This window comes from Hydra vulgaris, chromosome 03, assembly GCF_038396675.1.
Source record: "Hydra vulgaris chromosome 03, alternate assembly HydraT2T_AEP".
Taxonomy (NCBI): Eukaryota; Metazoa; Cnidaria; class Hydrozoa; order Anthoathecata; family Hydridae; genus Hydra; species Hydra vulgaris.
In genome coordinates this window covers 9,907,501-9,929,771 of record NC_088922.1, presented here as the reverse complement: position 1 = coordinate 9,929,771, position 22,271 = coordinate 9,907,501, and the positions used below count along the sequence as shown (strand labels likewise).

General features: G+C 26.7%; 1 protein-coding gene across 1 annotated transcript in view; it reads left to right on the top strand.

Moving 5' to 3' along the window:
* The first annotated feature begins 604 nt into the window (after positions 1-604).
* The window catches only part of LOC101237161 (transcription initiation protein SPT3 homolog), a 59,706-nt gene continuing 38,039 nt past the window's right edge, over positions 605-22,271 (top strand). The window contains exons 1-5 of the mRNA XM_065792290.1: positions 605-806; positions 943-1,037; positions 7,944-8,028; positions 10,804-10,890; positions 19,887-19,989. Of these exons, the coding sequence (XP_065648362.1) occupies positions 687-806; positions 943-1,037; positions 7,944-8,028; positions 10,804-10,890; positions 19,887-19,989 (490 nt within the window). The 5' untranslated portion in view covers positions 605-686. The remainder of the gene's footprint in view (positions 807-942; positions 1,038-7,943; positions 8,029-10,803; positions 10,891-19,886; positions 19,990-22,271) is intronic.

Below are 22,271 nucleotides of genomic sequence, written 5' to 3'. Positions count from 1 at the left end.
ATGGCTTTAGAGATAGTAGAAAGTATTTATGATGAAACTGCAAAAAAAAAAACGGCATAAAGAGGGGACTATATGCATTTTATTGATAATTTTCTTGTTACTAGGGGCGTTGCTAGGTGAGAATTGCAAACAGGTAGTCATACAAAAATGTCATTTATTTTACAAATAAAAGTTAATTTTGAATAATTTTTTCACCATTTAATTTATAATAAATTTACTTTTAGAATAGCTAAAAAATAAAAAAAAACGTTTTTTTTGAGGAGTGTTCCCCCTTAAATGAACAAAATTTTAAACTTATAAAAATATCAAAATATATTAAGTTTGATTTAAAGTGAAGTAAAAATACTTTAATTTTTTTGTATTTTTAATAAATTTAAATAATGAAAGTTATTTCTAAGAAAGCTTTTTTGGATTTTTTTTTTACGACTGTCTTGCCCATTTAACTTATTTTTATTTAACAATCGAACTTGTTTTTACAAATCTTCTTTGCTTTACGCATGGAGCATGTTTGACATGTTAATAGTCATTCTTTATAACAACTGTTATAAATATCCATGATTTTAGGACTAAAAATTAAATGTCATAAACACGAACAAAATTTTGCAATCCGATCTTGTTTAATGAGCATTTTTTTAAAATAAGTTTTGTTTTTAATTGATTTTTGTAGAGGTATTTAATAAAAACTTATGACAAAACCGGTGGCTGGGAAATCTATTGGAGGTAAATCAATTCCAAAAGTGAAGCCAACTAAATGCGATAAAAAAAATAAAAATGTTGCTAAGAAATCAATTGATTCAAAAGGAAAAGTAAGTAAAATGACTTATCTAATATTTTTAATTTATTGATTCAAGTTTAAAATACTTTTATGATTCAAGTTTAACTCTATTATAGAGTATTAAGAATAAATCAATTTAGTAGATGTACTCACAACTTTTTATTTAGAATCTTACTGACAGTGATGGAATGGCTTCACCACCAATAAAAAGTTCTTCAAGCTGTAAATTATGGTCTTTTCATCAAGAAATTGCTGGAATGATGTAAGTAAATTTCCAAAAGTATAGAAGTAGAGATTTTAAAAGATAACTAATCTCAGGTTACTAAATTTGGATTTTATCTCAGAAGTTAGGATCCAGAGAAAAATAAAAAATCTATAAATCGTTAGAGCAAATCTAATATCTCCTCTTTGCATAGCCAAATATATAGTATTAGATTATTAATGCACTAGTTTTAACGTTTCTAACAAACATGTTAATTTTTTTTTCTTACTTTTTTTTTTGATTTCTTACTAAGGCTCTTATTAATTTTTTAGACTTTTTTGCAGCTGTTAAAAAGATTGTAATATTTTGAGAGCAATACTTTTTCTTTCCTTAAATAAAAATTTAATAAAAATAGGTATCAATATGAAAATTTCCCCATTCAATAAATCAATCAATTATTTCACTTATAAAGTAAAAAAGTTGGGATCAGTTGCAAACAGTTATGTAACTGATAAAAATGTGGCGACCTACTAATATTCACTGTAAATTTGACAAAATGTATAACATATTAGTAGTACTGGTAATAAATGATAATATCAGTAATATTAGAACAAAAAAATTTATTTTAATGCAGAAAAAAAAAATAATAATAAAAAACAGCACTTACATTGAACAATACCAATACAGTAATAAGAACATCAAAAATAGCAATGTTATTTAATAAAAAATGCAAGAACAACTTAAATTTTACAGGTATAAAGGATAAGGTCTAAACGATATGAAAAATAGTTAAAGAGATAAATTTATTAATATAAAAATATTATAGAAACTTTATTTATTATTTTTATCCTGGATAAGTTCCTTAACTTCGTTGATAAAAAGAGCTCTACTCCCTTATTTAGATATATTGTCTTGATTTTAGAGGGAAGAAAATTCCATGATTTGATGGATTGATATGCCATACTTAAGTGTTTGCTTTAAAGGTATTACAAGGTTGTTATATGGTGCTGATCTAAGATTATGGCAATGACTTTTATTAACAAATTTATAATACTTATCAAAGCTTATTGTTAAGTTATTATGCAAACTGTCCCATACAAATATGCAATTCAATAGGGATCTTAGATCTCTTAGCTTCATAATTTTCGAGAGATTGTAGTAGATTTTTGAGTCAAATCAATTATTTTGAAAATGAACTATTTTAAGTGAATTGTTTTGGAGGTTTTTTTAAAAATCTTTGTATACTTTGAATGATTTTGCCCCCATATCTGACAATCATAAAGCCCATGTGAGTTAAAAATAGCATAGCTAACTATTTAAAAAATGCCTGAGCTGTTTGCACAGAAGAGTTTAAGTCTGTTTAAGCTGTTTGCACAGATGAGTTTAAGTGCTTCAGTTGGTGTGTGAAGGAAAGGTCTTCATCCAACATTATTCCTAATTATTTTATTTGACTAATAAGATTTAAACTTAGGCCATTGATTCTGAAATTTAATTTTTTATGAAGTTTTGAAAATTTTTTGATTTGATTTTATTGAAAAATTTAGTCAAGAATGGAACCTTGAGGAACACCAACAGATATTGATTTGTTATTAGAAGAAATATCGGAAATCGTAGCAAATTAAGATTGCTCCAGGAGGTATGGCTTAAAACATGAGTGTATCTCATGGTTTTAGTCATACCACTTGAACCATTGAAAGCAACTCCTCTAATACCAAAATGATGTAACTTTGATAACAGAATTCCATTATCCACAGTATCAAATGCCTTTTGTAAGTCAATGAAAACCCTACAAGTAAATGTGTTGATGTCTAAATATAGTTTTGATAATGTCTATGAGTGCTTGGTTAGTACATTGTTTTATTGTGAAATATAAACTGAAGCTTATATAGACAATGGTGCTGGCTTAGAAAACTTTCTAATTTCTTATACATAAAGTTTTCCAGCAACTTACTGATATATAGTAGTGATATTGGTCGCTAATTAAGATGATTTGTGTTTGAGTCTTTTTTCAAGATCGGAATAACTCTGGCAATTTTAAATAGAATAGGATATGTTCCAGATTTATACAATTCATTATTTATAGTGGTTATTGGATGACTTTTTTCTTTTGAGGTTAAGATAAGTATATTTGTGGAAATGCTGTTTGGACATGTGTTCTTTTTTTTGAAATCATTGTGGATAAATAATCTTTTTCTTCTTGTGGTGTAACTGGGGATATAAAAAATTAGTTTGGGTAACGATTTATTCTATAGTAGCTAAAGTTATGCTTAGAGGGTATGGTATGAGGAGAAATAAGTTAGCGATTTACTTTTTGTCAGTGATTATTAACAAGTAAACTTTCTATAATATTATTACTATTTGATTTTATATTTGTTATGTTTTTTATTCCATTCCAAGTTTTTCGAGGTTATTAATATTTTGATTAAAGTATTTAAGGCGATATGTTTTTTTGAGACACAAGTTAGGTTGCTAATTTTGTTTATGTAATGTTTGAATTGGTTAAAGAGTTACAGTTTTAAAATTTCCTGTTTATGCCAGCAGTTATCCATAGTTTTGACAAGGTTTTTTTTTTTTTAATGGTAGCCAGTACAAAAGGTAAATGATGGTCAAATGTCTTGTTAACGAGTTCTAAATATTGTTGATAGAGAATTGATGTTTTTTCTGGCTTCTTTGGTTACAGGTTCGCAATCTATTGTTGTGAGATACTGATTGCTGACTGCTGTGAGATCCGATTTTGAAAAAAGAAATACTGATTAAAAATAATGATTAAATGAAAAAATTAAATGATCAAAAATAATGATTAAAGTTTTTAAAGGAGCAGTGATATGTTTTGTTGTGAACATATTTATTGGTTTGATATGGTAAGGCAATAAATTGGATAAAGTAATCAGCAAGAGATATAGTTAGATTGCCTGGTTTATAATTTGGAGAGTAGAAGTTTACATAAATATTATCAATGAGTGTTTTAGATTGTATAGTTATTCTTGTTGGTACTGTTAAAAGTGTATAGAGAGAGTTAGAGCACATAGAGTTACTACAGATACATAAAGTTTTTTCAGGTGACAGTATTATTTCAATAAAAGTTGACTCTCATTCTTTGGGTTTGTTAATTTGGATATCAGTTCTTAACTTGTAGTTCAGACCTAATTTTATATATAAAAGAGTTCCTCCTATATTAGAGCGTGAATCAGATTACTCAAGTAGATAGCCATCTAAGGAATATTTATTAAAGAATAGTTATTGGTAAGGATAGTTGGAAGGTATCTTGTTATTTTTCAGACACGTTTCAGTTATTGCAATAATAATTGGTTTGCTTTTTATAAGAAATATAAGACATTTAAGGTCATCAATGTAGTATGTTAATGATAATATATTAACATGTAAGTATATTTCAGAATCTTTGATAGTATTGTTGAATGCTGTTGTATCATAGTATTTACAACTCATATTATTACTATCTATTAATATATATCCATTAATATAATTAATATCCTATCATTTTGAAACTATTATTATCATCCATTTAGTATATATTTTATTCAGTATACATTTAGTATATAAATTTTTTGATTATAAAATAAAAAAATATTTTGAGAAAATGTTTTGACTAAACTCCTGCAGGATGTATTAAAAATAGAAATTAACTGGGTATTAAAGAAGTTTTAATGAGTTTATTTTATGATCAATTTTCTATTAATTTGTTTTTATTTTAAAGTTATTCACATATCTAAGGCCGAGTGGGCTACTACTTTGCTCAACTTGTTTCTTTGTGCAGTGACCTTGTTTGTCCAGGAATCAAGTTGAGCAGGGGACTACCAGGGATGTGATGGGGATCAAACTTATTACTTCTTGCTTATGAAGCTAGTGGTCTACCACTTCACAATTACCACATTAGTTAATAATCACGTGATAAAAGTCCTATTAACATATTAACTAAGTTAGAATAAATAGCTTTCATTTAAAAAAATTCATGACAGACTTACATCAGGCAGCTTTATATTTATTAAAAAATAGTTCAATACTTTAAAGTTAAACTTTAGTGAAAACCTGTTCCAAATGAAATCAAATAAAAAATTATTTGTTCAGAAAAGTAAATAAACTAAAGAATTACCAGAGAGTATTTTAGACTAGCTCAAATCAACGTGTAATTTTTTCATATAAATTATTAGTAAGCTCACAAGAAGCACATTATTGATAAAATGTATTGGAAATTACTGGTTACGAAAAGTTTGAAGAGAAAAAATTACAAGTTTTTAACCAGGTTTACAAGAAAAAAATTTTTTAATGGTTTATGCGTACACATGTATGTATATAACATAAATTAAATCTTAGCTTTGTGTATGTCCTTTGCAACTCTCGGAATTAGGAAAATTGAGGTCAGCAATTATTTGCAACCTCAATCTTTTAGAGGTCCGCATCAGGTGGACAAATAAAATTTAACACAAAGGTCTTACCATAAAACATAGAAACAAGGTTGACAATTTTTTGCCGACCTCAAACACTTTTAGGTTGGCATTGCGGAATGCCGACCCTAATTCCGAGGACTGCATTTGTGTATGTCATTTTCAATAAGTTATGGATTTACCTAAAAAAATACTTAACTGGTTCTAAACTGTAAGAGACTGTATAGCAGAAAAAAGCAATTCATTTTTAAATAGGATAGAGGCTTCAAATAATGGTTTCAAACAAAAGCTCTATCTGGCGCTTTGTTCCCCTAGAACATTAAATTTCAACTGGATGGAAAATATTTTGGTGATTAGTTAACTATCAACTTACATATTACCAATAATTAAATCAACTGAATGTTTAATGTAATTTTTAATAATTACTGGTTGAAAGAACTTTATGAAATATGCATGTTACTGGAGTAAATGCAGAAATAAGTTCTCCTTAGCTATAGAGTCAAAAGGGGACACTTTAAATATTAAATTTTTTTTTTTCATTTTCTTGTGACCTTGTTAAAACTTTTGTGCTTCTCATTTTTTTAAACGCCTATTTATGTAATTGAATTCATAGTAATTTCATTTGTATTCATTTTAACAGGAACAAGCTAAACTTTAAGTATTTTGCTTTTGCCTTTAGTTAAAGGTAATAACTTTGAGAATAAATTTTTATATTATTAAAAAAATCAATTCAAAATTGAAATAAAAAACAAATTTTGTCCAATCATTATCATAATAGTCTTAATAGTATCTCTCTTGGAAACTAATAATATCTCTCCTGGAAACTAATAATATCTCTAATAAAATCTCTCCTGGAAACTGATAATATCTCTCCTGGAAACTAATAATATCTCTCCTCGAAACTAATAATATCTCTCCTGGAAACTAATAATATCTCTCCTGGAAACTAATAATATCTCTCCTGGAAACTAATAATATCTCTCCTGGAAACTAATAATATCTCTCCTGGAAACTAATAATATCTCTCCTGGAAACTAATAATATCTCTCCTGAAACTAATAATATCTCTCCTGGAAACTAATAATATCTCTCCTGGAAACTAATAATATCTCTCCTCGAAACTAATAATATCTCTCCTCGAAACTAATAATATCTCTCCTGGAAACTAATAATATCTCTTCTGGAAACTAATAATATCTCTCTTGGAAACTGATAATATCTCTCCTGGAAACTAATAAAATCTCTCCTGGAAACTAATAATATCTCTCCTGAAACTAATAATATCTCTCCTGGAAACTAATAATATCTCTCCTCGAAACTAATAATATCTCTTCTGGAAACTAATAATATCTCTCTTGGAAACTGATAATATCTCTCCTGGAAACTAATAAAATCTCTCCTGGAAACTAATAATATCTCTCCTGAAACTAATAATATCTCTCCTAAAACTAATAATATCTCTCCTGGAAACTAATAATATCTCTCCTGAAACTAATAATATCTCTCCTGGAAACTAATAATATCTCTCCTGGAAACTAATAATATCTCTCCTGGAAACTAATAATATCTCTCCTGGAAACTAATAATATCTCTCCTGGAAACTAATAATATCTCTCCTGGAAACTAATAATATCTCTCCTGGAAACTAATAATATCTCTCCTGGAAACTAATAATATCTCTCCTGGAAACTAATAATATCTCTCCTGGAAACTAATAATATCTCTCCTGGAAACTAATAATATCTCTCCTGGAAACTAATAATATCTCTCCTGGAAACTAATAATATCTCTCCTGGAAACTAATAATATCTCTCCTGGAAACTAATAATATCTCTCCTGGAAACTAGTAATAGCTCTCTTGGAAACTAATAATATCTTTTTCTCTTCCTTTTTTTTACACATACTACAATACAATTCCAGTTCCTTCCATCTATGATAGTTGAAATGCTCTCTGATTTTTTGTTTGCGAGACAGCAATAGTAAAAATAATATCACTAATAACACTAATAACACTATTATGCAGTTTGAATACCAGTTATTTAAAATTTTTTGCAACTTTTTACATTATCACATCAACAATTGTCATTAAAAGACACAAATGTTACTCTTTGCTGATAGCATTTTCACTTTTTACAGTATTAAAAAATCCAATATAATCAACAAGTAAAATTGTTAAACAAGTAAAAAAAATTCATTTAAAAAAGTAAAAATAGAATAGATTAGTTTTTAATAAAAATCATGTTTACCAACAAATAAAGCAGTTCTAGCTAAGAAAAATAATTTTGTCATATATGTGATTGTTACAAAAAAAAAATTTTGAGTTTGTTCAGATTTAAACTGTAAAAACAAAGAAAACAAAAAATTTTAACTGAAATCTCTATGATGTAAAGACAACTTTTGAGTTCAGTTTTCTACTACTAAGTTCAGTTTTCTTTTTTTGAGTTAAATTTTCTTCTAATTCAAATTTGTTATTTTTTATTTTTTTATTGTTATTATTACTTTTTTTTTTTGTTAATAATAAGTTGATAAATTTTTATTATATCATCTTTTGTTTTTGATATAGGTATGCATTTGGCGACTGCCGTAAACCATCACATGAATCAGTTTCTCTTGTCGAAGATATAGTACATCAGCAGATGACAAGTGTGGTAGGTTGTTAAAAATATTAACTAACTCAATGATGTAAAATTTAACTATATTAGTAAAAATTAATTATAAATTTTGAAATTAATTTGTGGAATAGATTTAAAAACAACTTGCAAAAAAAGTAAAAAAGATTTTGCTGCATACATTGAAAAGCTTTTGCTACATACATTGAAAAGCTTTAGAATCGAATCTTGTTTCTGAACTTGCAAAACCTGCACAAAAAATTATAGTTGGTAAATTTATGGAATAGTATAACAATAATAACAATAATTTCATAAATAATAATAATAGTAATACTAATGATAGTAATAACAATAATAATAATAATAGTAATAATAATAGTTATCCACACTCTGCAAAGAGTTGTTATGAAGTGTAAGGTTTGTTTAACAATACAAGAAACTTTTTAAGGTAACTAGAATTCTAGAAAAAGTTGTTTGGTTGTTTAAGGGGAAAACTTGAAAGAAGAAAAAAAAGTTCTAAGTTGTTTTTAAAATTTACAAACAAAAAATATATATAATATATTTATTTTTTAATAAATAATTATTTCAAACTTTAAAATTCAAAATTATAACAAACTTATTTCTGCAAAAAGTTTTTTCCAGGGGTACAAAACATTAATTGGGCCTCTTAAGTACATTATACAGACTTATGATTTCTATAACCCTGACAATAAATCATTTTGCTTCAACCCTGCTGGGTTGTAGCAAAATGATTTATTGTCAATATTCTTATCATAATGCAGATGTAAAAGGAGGAGTCAAGTCAATTTTGTAGAGTATAGACAAGTTTAAAAAAACATGATGTCATCTATCAATATCTCTATTAAGAATAGATGTACGTCTTTCATTTGTAGGTCAGTTGTCATCACTGGAGATATTAATGCATATATTTCTTTAGTATATCTTTAGAAAGTAGGGCTAGAACAAGTAGGTTTTAAGTGAAAAGGGGGTGCCATACAGGTTTTTTCCAAAAAAAAAATTTTACACATAAATACCAATCTAAATTGCTCCACAATGTTAAAATCAGTTTATTTATAATTTTTTGTTTTTCTTTTTTAAAAAAAGTTGTTTACCATTTGCAAAGTCATTGTAGTTTTATGAACTTCTGAAAAACTTATAATTTAGGGGTGTTAGTTGACTGGCATCAGGAGCCCAGGGGGTGGGCCTATGCTGATTATGCATTCTTGCACCCAACCTTCAACCATTGTCACATCATTGTAATGTTGCTTCTCTTTCTCTTTTTTATAAATACTAAAATGGTCAGTGCTCTAAAGAGCTAGCATCTTTTATTCTATCTAATGACATTCATTCTCATGTTACACTTTATTCAAAATTAGTCCGTTTACTATGACTGTTCTTAAGTGCTCCAAAATAATGGCTCAAACTTGGCAGATAAAGCAGGTCCAACTACATTTACAATATGCTTTAAGAACTTGTCTGAGAGTGAGAGGTTGTTTTTTGTCAATATAGGAATGTCAACAATAATGCGATAATTGTTAGCAGTAAATAAGTAAGTTTTTTTGAAGTTAAAATTCACAAGCCACTGCTTTTCCTGTTACCTTTTTTCATTACTTCTTACAATAATAAAAATTCATTTGTAATTAAGAGAGATGTTCTTGCAAAAAAGACAAAAAAAATAATAATGGTTTAATATAGCAACTGCACAGGAAAGTAAGAAACATGAAGTCAAAGAGGATTAATTTAAAACCAAAGGGAAGGAATAAAAGCATATGTACCTACTTGGATCCAAGAGGTTAGGTAAGAGGCACTTTTATGCATACATAGTATGAGTATATATGGTGAGGATTATCATGTGGATCATGATAATTTTTATATATAAATATACATGATAAATAAATAAAATATAACATAAACTTTAGATTAAAAAAATATGCAGAGGGTAAACACCTAAATTTTAGTTTGTTGGTTACATTTATAATTAATAAAGCAAGAAAACATATATTTTATATATTAAGGTAATTTAATTCAAGAAAAATAAATAATGATTTTTAGTCGTTTGGACCTATGACTGTTTTGAAACCTGCTAATACATATATCTATAAAAAAAATACTAAAAAAATGTTGTGCAATTTTTTTTATTTTTTTTGTAGAGTTGTCATGTCCCATATTTGGTAAGAATAAGAAAGTCATTAAAGTTTCAGTTTATAATAATTTTTTTTTATTTTTATTTTTTATCAAAGTTCACTCTTTTCTCAAAATTTTTACTTGAATGCAGTTTAAAAGATTTAAATAAAGTTCAATGTTGGAAAAGAAGTAGAAAAGAACTGTAGAAGAAGTGGAAAAGAAAAGTAGAAGAAGTAGAGGGCTTTAGAAATTCATTTTAAGGAATTTATTAGTTACTATGCTACAATAAATATTTTTTTTCTTCGATTGCGTACAGATGATGTCACTTTTTGACGTTTTCCCATAGTTTGGATTTAAGTTGCTTTTTTTCAATTACTGTGAATATGTATAAAAAAATGAGGTCCAAATTTTTGACTTGAATTTACAATAAATTTAAAGTATTTATCAACTTTTCTTAAAACAGCTAATTTATACCTTTAATGATGAAAAGATAACTATTTTAGATTTCATTTCATATTTATATAAACTGATTATTGTTTTTTAAATTTTAATATATATAATATATAATATATATATAAAATAATATATAATTTTTCTTTTCTTGACTAAGGTTGCTGTACTAAAAAGAATATTTTTGTTTATTTTTCTGCTTGTTTTTAAAACTGTAAAATTTCACTTCTGTTTTTTGAGCTGGTGCAAGCAGCAGAAGTGACTAATACAAGAGGAGGAAAGTTTACTAGTATTGATGATATCCTATTTATTTTGAAGAATAATAAGGTAAGTTGTTTTTATAAAAAAAATTTTTTGCTAAAATTATCTATTTACATAGATTATTTTTTTCTGGAAGTATCTAATTTCAAAATTTTTCAAAATTTTAATTTTCACAGAAATCTAAAAAACTGGATTCTGCATGATTAGTTTAAACTAGCAAAAAGCAACCTGTAATACGGGTTATGGTTGGTCTGTTACATAATTAATTTATAGTAGCTGTTTAGTCCACAATTTAAAATTAGAAACCTTAACTAATACCCTTTTAGAAAAACGCCTTCAAATTGAAAGTATTAATCCATCTGTAAAATTAGCATAAAAAGTATGAGGAGGTAAAATAACTTACCAATTATTATTTAACATTATTTGAGTAATTTACAACTGACAAAGGTCATATCAGTGTAAGGCAGAACCATTTTCCTCGATATTCTTAAGTTCAACACAATACATTTTTAGTTACTGACACAAAATAATAACACTTCATCATGCTTTAAATTGACAAAAATATCAACTCAATTCTTGTAATATTTTTTATAACATGAACTTTAATTAATTATTAAGATTAATATGAAGTTAACTTATATTATACAGAAGTTATTAATTTTTTGGTATCCCCTTGATTAATTTTTCTTTAAAAAAGAAAATTGTCTTAAAAATGTTAAATGCACACAACAAAATAAATTTATTAAAAATAACTAAGTTTATTATAAATAACTAAGCAATTGAGACGAATACATTTCAAACAAAAAAAAAATTTAATTGACCAATTTAATTGTGTATAACAAATTTAAAAGAATATGTAAACTTTGATCTTTTATATTGCATTAATGCGTCATATGACAAACCTAAAATAGAAATTGTAACAGATAAGTAGACATAAGAAAACAAATACAAAAAACAAACTGGACAATTGACCTGCTTTTTGGTAACCTGTTGTCATACTTAAGTTGCTGTTATGATGCAGCTTGTCTGTGTTGTTTTATGATGTTATTTCATATTGGCTTTTAGTAAACTTTAGTTTAATTTAAAAGACATCACAATGGATTTAAAATATTTTAAGTTAAAAAGCAAAGTATAAAATGCTTCAAGAAGCCAAACTATTAACATTAAAGATAAAAAATCAAATGGAGATATAAATAAATTGCATTTATATGACTAAATATATTGTCTTGGCTTATAGTAAATTTTAAAAGCAGTGAGTTCAATAAATTAAACTACTAATTAAATATTTTTCACAATAGAATATAGCATCATTATATTATGGTAATTGGATAATGAATCGATTTTAATTCTAATTAAAAAAGACCAAAATAAATATACAACATAATATATTATTAAAACAAAAATTAACAAATTTAAAAAAAAAAATCACAAATTTAAAAAAAAAAACAATCACTAAAGAAAAAGCAGCAACAAAAAAATTATAAATATCTTCACTGATAGAAGACATATACAATCTTTTGGTTGTTATTTTTTCTTTGGTGTCTCCAAACACAGCGGTATGGATGAGTCCTCCATTTGAAGGAGGGCTCATCCATACCGCCATTACTACACCACTTACTAAAAGACCTCTCCGAGAGAGACCCTGGATGTTGGGAGCAATAATTTCTGTAGTTTTCAAATGTTAACGAATCTAAAATTACAAAAGCTCTCAAGTATTAATGACTCTAAAATTACAAATAGAAGAATATAATAAAAATTTTAAATATTTGCAATTTTATTTAATCAAAATATAAAGCATAATCTCACCATTTTCACTGGTAACAGAAGAAGATGCTAAGGATATTTAAAAAAAAAAACTGAGAGTAAATTAAAAAGGATTAAACTTGTAAAAAATTAAGTATAACGCGACCAATTAAAAAATGTCATATTTATTAAATAATTCTTTCAACTATTGCACGTATTTAATTACCTTACCATACCTTTAATATTGATAACCTAACCATTATCACAACGTCTATAGTGTGGATTACCATTATGAACTGCTACTGTGTTAACATTAAGTTCTTTAGGATAATTTTTGCTGCACACCCCATCTTTCATGCAGGGAGAATTTAGATTCAGTATGCCACATGGACCGTGAATCATGCAAGTTTTAACAATGTCATAAAGATCCTGATTAACAATCGGATCTGGAATTTCTGTAGATATTAAATTATTGATATCCTGTGCTGTTTCAAGCTTATCGTCATTTGCAAAGTGAAGTAAAATGTGAACATGTGGCAAACCACGCTTTTAAAATAACCTGAACATTTGTTACAACTTTCCCTAATACACCGTGCCTAAAATTGTCATTGAGAAGGTTATTTAATTTGAGTTTAAATACTTGAGTAACCAAGTCAGGTCTATTATTTGCTGTCTGACCTGGATATAAATTTTCAGTTATCTCACACCATTTCGGGTTGCAAGTGAAAGTAATAAAAAGATCTGGTTTACCATACTTTTTAATTATAGCTATAGCGTCTTCAAAGTTTTCATTTTAAGCTCTAGGACTTCCTACATAAGTTGATAGCAAAACTACAACACGCCCTGGTCTAACATTATAATCATTTCCAAGGTTGTTTGCATGTTTGTGTAAGGCATCATACTGCTCGCTTCTCTGTTTGTTTTGGTTATTTCTGAAGAAAGCAAGGTGCTGGGTTTCAATTTTAACATATGCATCAACAGCATATTGCTGAAACACTTTTTTGCCAAGAGTGAAGAAAAATTTTCTATCTGAAAGTTTATAATTGTAATACTGAGGTAATGTAACATGATTTCTAACCAATGTAGCACATTCAGGGTTGTGAACCAATTGATTATGCCAACCAGCATCACCCCTTGGAAAAAATAGAGGATAAACCATAGGATCTAAGTTGGCAGACACATTTGATATAGTTTTAAGAGGATAACCTCTTGGGTAAATAACAACTTCCCTGGAAGCAGGTAGAGCATCATCTTCGCCAACAAATACAACTGCAACTTCATTATGTGAAGGGAGATTATAGCAATGTCTATCTTGCCTTTCAAGTAAAGACATTTTTACAACTGACACTTAGTGACCTTCTATACCTGCTCAAAGAATTTCTTCATTTTCCACTTCAGCCATATTTTTAATGCAAGAGCAAATGGGTTCTCTTTACTAAATATAGTTGGCAATTGAAACGTTAAATCATTTAAGCAAAGATCATTCCACGTTGTTGCATTTTTAAATTTATTGCTGCAAGTGGATCAAAGATGTATAGTTGACAATATATCGGCGGAACATCTTGATTTGGCCTAAGATTACCTATACAATGAAAAACCTGACCATATATTCTAAAACATGGCGGCCCATGATTCATGGGTTGAACTACATTAGCTTTAAATGAAGCAAAAGAAAGACAGGCATTATAATTTCTAATATATTTTAAAAAATTCTGATTGGCATTCCATCTGCATAATTTCCTTTAAATAAATCTTGTAAATCTTGTGGAAATGGTGAAGGTTGCGACAAAACTACCTTTCCATTATGGCAACATAAAAAATGTGTTTTATCAGGAAATTTTTTAGCACCACAATGCTGACAAATATAATTCATTTCTGCTAAATACGTATAATCTGGAATAGTATTACTTCTTGCTATACAATGCATTCTTTCGTACCTAGCAGCATATCTAGTATTTTGTTGACTATTAATTTCATCTCGCCTTACCACACTCTCCTCATTTGGGTTCAAATTATTTGCTGCTTGCCAAGCAGTATTTCTAGCATTTTGTTGATTGTTAATTTCATCTCGCCTAAGCTTATTTCATTTTTGTGACGATTATTTTCAACTCGCCTAACCACACTCTCCTCATTTGGGTTCGATTATTTGCTGCTTGCCAAGCAGCATATCTAGCATTTTGTAGATTAATAATTTCATCTTCCCTAAGCCTAATCTCTTTTTCATTTCTGCGGTGATTAACTTTCCTATTAACTTTTCCATTTTCTAAACTAATATCTGCTTCTAGCCTAATACCATCCATTTAAACTTTGCTTTTAATTGAAAGTAGTATCAAAAAATCTTAAAAGATTCTTGAAGATTGTGATCTTTTCTCTATAATTTCTTTTTCCACTCTAAATAGCACACACAAATAATTTTTATATATAAGAAATTCTCATTTAAAATAAATTATACAATAATCTTATGACTTTAAAAAAAAAAACATTAGCTGGAAGAAAAAAAATTAACTTCTAAATTTTTTTATTTAGATTTAAAAAAATTAATCTAAATAAATTAGCTAATAATAATTTTAAAAAAACCTGCAATTCTAATAATAAATATATTGCTAATATAGAAAAATTTTAAAAAAAGTGTTGTAAACCCTTTTTTCGCAAACTTCAATATTATTTCTTTAAAAAAATTATTAGTAAACGTTTTTAAAAAATTCACAAAACTTTACAATATTTTGTTCTTCTATACCACATAAATACATCATCTGATAAATCTAAAATAAAAAATGCAATGAATAAGTAAATAAGAAAAGCATTACATACAAAAAATGAAAATCAATGTACCTGATAGAGAAAAGCTGTTGTGATTTACCAGAGTAGTAGTTGTTAAATATTATTTCATGTTAGCTTTTAGAAAATAGTTTATGCTGGTACATCTTGATTCCAAAATATTTATAGCAAAATAATGTAATGAACAGCGTTAAAAACAAAAAATCAAATTGAGATAAAACAAATCGTATATTTGACAAAACAATTTGTCTTGGCTTTTAGTTTATAAAATAATTTGTTACAAAATAATTTGTATTGGCTTTAAGTTTTTAGTTTTATAAAACAAATTGTATATATGGCAAAATAATTTGTTGGGGCTTTTAATGAATGATTAAAAGCAGTGAGATCTAATAATAATATTACCTTTTTATTATTTTTAAAAATAGACACGAACGTGAAGGTAAGCCAAATGTCTATCAACTGAAAAGATTACAAAAGAACAACATCACAACAACAACACACAACAATAGCACACACCATAAGTTAATATAATATGCATATAACATAACTTAAGTAACATAACATTCATATATAACAGAACATAAGTAACAACATTATGCAAAATGTTTTTAAAATACATTATTATGTATTTTTTGAAAAATTAAAAATAAAGGCTTGAAAACACAAAGACCTAAACCAGTAATAGTTTAACACTAAACACTGCCGTGTAACCCTCTGCTATAAGTACATCACTTGGCTGGCAAGGTTGACAAATCTTACTCTATACATTTAGCAAGTCGTAGCACTTTAAAAACATGGAAACAACATAATATAAACATATGTAGCAACTATTAACACAATATTTATATTTAACCTTATATAAACATATTTAAACACATTTATAAACAATTATATAATGCATATTACCGCATACACAAACAATAAAAAAACACTTAACATTATTATAAAAAACATATTGATAAAACAGCTATAAACCACATATTACCACATACACATACCTATCAAAAAAGCATATATACAAACAATAAATATATATAACTTAAATTGTGCAAACAAAAAGTAAACAAAATATAAATATATATATATATATACAAACAATACTCTCTACCTTTTTTTTTTCTTTTTTTTTATATATAAGAATTGTAATCCTCATAACAAATTTTAACTTTTACATACAATAACATGTGACATACCATGTCAGTATTGGCATTAAATTTTAATTTATTTTTCTAAATTTTCTAAAAAAGAACAAAAATAGTAAATAGCATCACGGAATTTTCAAAGTAGTTATAACCAATTTTATGGAAATAGCATTAGTATAACTTTTTGCATGAAAAATATATAAAAAATAGTTAGGCCTCATCCATACCTCTATATAAAGCTAAAAGAAAAGCTAAAACAAACAAAATGTAAACAATTTAAAAAATTAAAAAAAATGATCCTTTCTACTTTATATCTAATAAAATGTTATATATAAATTGCTAAACTATTTTCTATACTTACTTCAATTATAATATGATCTTAACAATGATTATTAATCTTAAAATGATTCTTTATGTAATATTTCTAAACTAATAAATAATAAATGAATCCTGTGTGATTAATCTAAAAAAATGGATCCTGATTAGACTGTAAATTTTGTTTCGGGGAAGTATCATGTATCAAATTTTCAAAACATAGTTTGTAATATTTATAATTTTGCAAATATTTTTATGTCTGATTCTTGTTGAATAGTTTATTACTATAAAAAGTACTATTAATAATTAATAGTACTTTTTTTGTAAGTTCAAAAGAGCATTTAGGAAACTATAAATATTCATATAGTAATTGGAGTATGAGATATGGAGTATGAGATGAAGTGTCAGTGCTTATGAGATAAAATATGAGAAACATACGGTGTAGTGGTAGAGCGCTCGCTTCATAAGCGAGAGGTTCCGAGTTCGATTCCCACCACGTCCCTGGTAGTACCGTGCTCAACTTGTTCCTCCGCGCAGCGGCCTTGTTTGTCAAGGTTCGTGTTTCGGAGTTATAGAGTTGGGAGAGGGTTATAACCACAAGTAGCCTCCTCATCTGTAGTGGCCTTCTTGGCCTTGGCAGGTGAATTACAAAAAAAAAACACAAGAAAACTTCTTCATTTGCTCTGATAAAAGTAAAATAAAAAGTTAAAGATAAAAGTTTTGAATATTGAATATAAAAATGTCTTTATTAGTATTCAATGTCAGTTTTATTTTAATTAAGTTCATTTTTTTGGCTGCATGTTTGATTGAATTGATCAAATGCACACAGTCACCATGGGTCACAAGCCTTCACTCTTAGGTAAAAAAGACAAGGGTCCTGTACTGGTGGGGCATAATGTGCTGTGAAGTAAGATTCTAGCTCCAAGCACATAGTCAGGGACATCTGCATTTTAGAGCTTCTGAATAAATGTGTGCATCGGTGTCTGAAGTGATCGTTTGGTTTCAACTGCTCTAACCACATTCAGCCCGATAGCCTAATGCCTATATTATCTTATTGGAGTATATTTGAGGAAGTCATGGCTCATCAGTCACAAAGGATATAAAACAATTCAGTATCTGTGACACTCTGTTCACAGATCAGTGACTGACAATGAATTTTTTTGTAAAACAGTGGCTTTTCTCATTATGGAGCTGTTTTAAAGGAAAGGAAAAAAAGTAAAAATATATTCTGGATATTTTTTTTTAATGTTTTCCAATTTTAATTTGATAGCACCCTGCCTTTTATGATAGCACTTTGGCTTTTGGTAGTTTTAATGTAAAAGCAATATTAGGCCTTTAAAACAATTTTAAGTTTTTATCTTCATAAAATATCTTTAAATTGAAAAATATTGTTATTAAAAAATTATCAAAAAAATTGAAATATGTTTTTAAAAAAAAAAAGTTTTAAAAAATTTATACTTGTTTTAACTTATGCTATTTATTTCTTAAAACATTTGTAACACTACGTCTTATGTTTGCTTTTCTCAATTTAGTTTTTTTTTTTAAAAAAAAAAAATGAGGGGACGACTGTTTATGGGTGAGTTTCTTAACAGACAAAATCAATCAATCAATCATATATATTCTGAAAATAAATTTTCACGGCTATTTACAAATAGTATTGATATACTAATCTCAAGTAAATACCTTAAAAAAAATAGTTTATACAATTAATCTTTGTAATAATAATAATAATAATAATAGTAATAATAGTAATAAGAATAATAATAAAGTAATTATGATAATTTAAATAAATCGGTATTACTTTTCATACAGCAATCGTTTATACATACAAAGTTACTGTTACAAACAGTAATAAACTGACAAAACGTAACAACTAACGATGACATAAAAACGACTACTGCTAAAAAAATTATAAAGATTTAGTAAATATATTAATATAATCATAGTTGTTATAATATAATAATCAAAATATATTGCAAATATTATGACCAAATAAATAAATACAATATAAACAGAAAAACACTGAGAAAATCAAAACAAAACAAAAGTTACAACAAACATTAAAAACAAAACAAAAAATTACCTTTGGCAAAAAAAAAACAAAAAAAAAGGATTAAAAAAAATAATAATACACGGTAGAATAAAACATATGTAATAAATGGCTAAAATGAAAATAAAAACAAATAATATGTAACTGTATAAAAAAAAATTTATATATCATTAAAAATAAATAATAATTAAAAATAAATAAATGACTAACAAAAAATAATAAGTAACACTATACACGCTAAAAAACTGAAGAAAAATAAATAATAAAATAAATAATCCTAAGAAATAAAGGAAAGAAAACTAAAGAAATAAATGAAAAAATAAAAAAAATCTTGATTTGCCGATCGTTGTTCCGATGTTTAATTTGTTTTTTTTTTTTCTTTCTTTCTTTGCCATTCTTTTTATATATTTCATTCATTAACGTTTTTTTTTTTTTTTAACTTCTATTTTCATCACTTTTTTACTAACTTTCTTACAGATATTTCTTTTTCTTTTTTTCTTTTAAAACGTTTATTTATTCTTCTTTTTTGTTGATTTTATTTTTGTTTAATTTATAAATGTTTTCTTTTCCCTTTTACTTTTTTCCTTTCAAAAGTTATTTTCACCGTTTGAAAAAAGCGTCCACCATTTGCGATGTCATTGCAAAGGATTCCCAAAAAAATAATAAAAACTATTTACATTTTTTTTTTAATATTTTGTGTATATATATATGTATATATATGTATATATATGCTTTATGTATTCTAAGTTACAGTTTATTGTAAGAAATATTTTTAATTTAATCAAAATAAAGAAGATTGTGAAAACATAAGTATTCTATTCATAATTTTTTGTTGTTATTTATTATTATCATATTATATGTAAGTGTAAGATAGATGGTTAACTAGGATTAACTAGGCAAAGTTAAACTTTCTTTCTAAGCAAAAGATGTTTATAGAAATATTATTTTGTTTTATGAAAGGGAAAGTAAAAATAGGTTTAATCTATAAACTTTCTTGTGTTTTTGGCTGATCTTTATTTTTAATTTTTATTTAGTGTAAACTTCAGAGAGTTATTCGATATCTTAGATTAAAGGACCTAAAGAGCAAGACTATTAAATCAGCTTCACCAGATGAAGAAGATATTTTTGAGACAATAGGTATTTGTTTTATTTTCATAACTTTTTGCAACAACAATAATTTTGGGTGATTTAATGTGGTAATTCCACATTAAATCACCCAAATTTTAGAAAAATTTAAAAATATAAAAGCATAATAATTGTGTCTGTTCATTTTGTCATGTTTTTGAAAATATATATTAAAATATTATCTAATATATAATTACCCAGGTTAATTATATGTTAGATAATAATTTCTTCCTAATTCTGTAAGGAGTTGTCCATAAATTATTTCACGCAATTTTTGACAGTTTAGGACCACTCCCCCTAGTAAAAAAATCAACATGTTTTACTGACCCCCCCCCCTCTCTCTCTCTCTCTCTCTTTCTCTCTCTCTCTCTTAAAATTATGTACTCCCCTCCCCTCCTCTCTAAAAAATTTGTTGTTGATTTAAATATGATAATATTTTTAATTTTCTTAGCTACTTATAGTTATCTATTGAATGCATTTTAATACATTTAGATTTTAGTTATTATTTATTTTTACTTTGAAAGTCATTATTTGTACGCATATACAAATAAAAAAAACCACAAAAATACTAATACAAAAAAACATTTGAATATTTAATTTTTTGCTCATACAATATATTGAAGTAGAGCCGTGGATGATCAATTCCCTGTGCTTTAAGGCATGGCTAACTTGGGTTGAGTCATATGACTCTCCTTAGGGGTGCAATTTTAAAAATTTTGATGTTTTTTGTATTTTAAGAGAACAAGTTTTAGTATTTTGTGTTTTGATGTATTTGAAAGTTGTTTTATATGTTTTAACTATTGTTGTTTAATTATAACTATATTTATTTATTATTTAAATTTTTTAAAGTTTCACACAATAATAATAATCAATGCGTACATAAATTGACTGATATGGCTGTAGTTACAACTGACTATCAACTGACTTAATTGGGTATGAAAGAAGTGAATGTACATATATTCTTTTTTGCTCTCCTATAGTTCAATATAAAGTTGTATAATTTAATAGTGACTAAACGAACCATTAATCTCCAAAGATATATTTAATTTTTGATAAATGTATTATTTAAATAATTTCTTTAGCAATAAGTTAGTGTCGCGGTGCAAGTTATATTAACATTATAATATTTTATGCGTATTAACTATTATTGTTGTTTAATAATTAATTTATTATTTTTAATTGATGATTATTATATTATTAATTATTTTTTCATCTATAATATATCGGCTATATCATTGACTCATAAAACCATAGATTATTAATCCATATTAAATCGTATATTGACTGTATACGTTGGCTGGATAGCTCAGTTGGTTAGAGGGTCAAACGAAAAGTTAAAAGCCGGACTGTTGTATGATACAGGTTCAAATCCTGCCACCACCAACTCAGCGCTTGAGTAGTACTTCTGTACGCAAAAATATTGGTCAATAACGGGTGCTACTTTGGATTAGTCTTAATGACTATTTGTGGCTGTTCCTATGCTAAGCCAATAATATCTTCGGATAAAAACATTGTATAGAAAAATATAGCATGAAAATTCAAATAAATAAATATTAATTGACTAAAATTTAAGTCAATTTAAAAAGTCAATTCTAATTTATGTTAAATTGAACTTTTTTTTGAGATGCAGGCTAATTTTTTTTAGTTTTTGAGACTTAGCACTCTTTTAATCAATAGAAAAATTTTTTACATTTGAAACTTGAAAAAAAAATGTTGCGTGAAAAAAAAAATTGTGTCACAAAACTAAATACAACTCTCCTTTCCCCTGTAATAAATGTAAGGCCAACACCTCCACTCCCCCTATCTTGTGACATGATTTTTGGACAGCCCCTAAAACCTTTAAAGATGGCCCAGTAAAGAAGGCATAGCGCCTTCTTTACTGGGCTATCTTTAAGGTGTTATACTGTCAAAATACATTTTATAAAGAAATTCTTCAATAAAATTTCCGTAATGCAAAGAAACTCTAAAGTACTTTGAGTTTCCCCGCGTTACTGAATCCTTACTAATTCTTTCTCATAAAAGTCACTCAATAACACCCCTGTTAACTCGAACATATAAGTCAAACCATTTTATCTGTCCCTGTGGCTAATATTCTTCTGATAACTCTGTCCTCTACCACATAATATTTTTCAATAAATTGATCTTTAGAAGAAAAATATAAACAAAATCTTAGAGAAAGTTATTACTTTTCTTTCATTAAGTTTAACTTTTTGCCCTTAACTGAGTTGTGCAACCAAGTTTCTAACAAAATTTGAAATTCATTTAAACAGCAATGAAGACCTTGCGTTGCAATG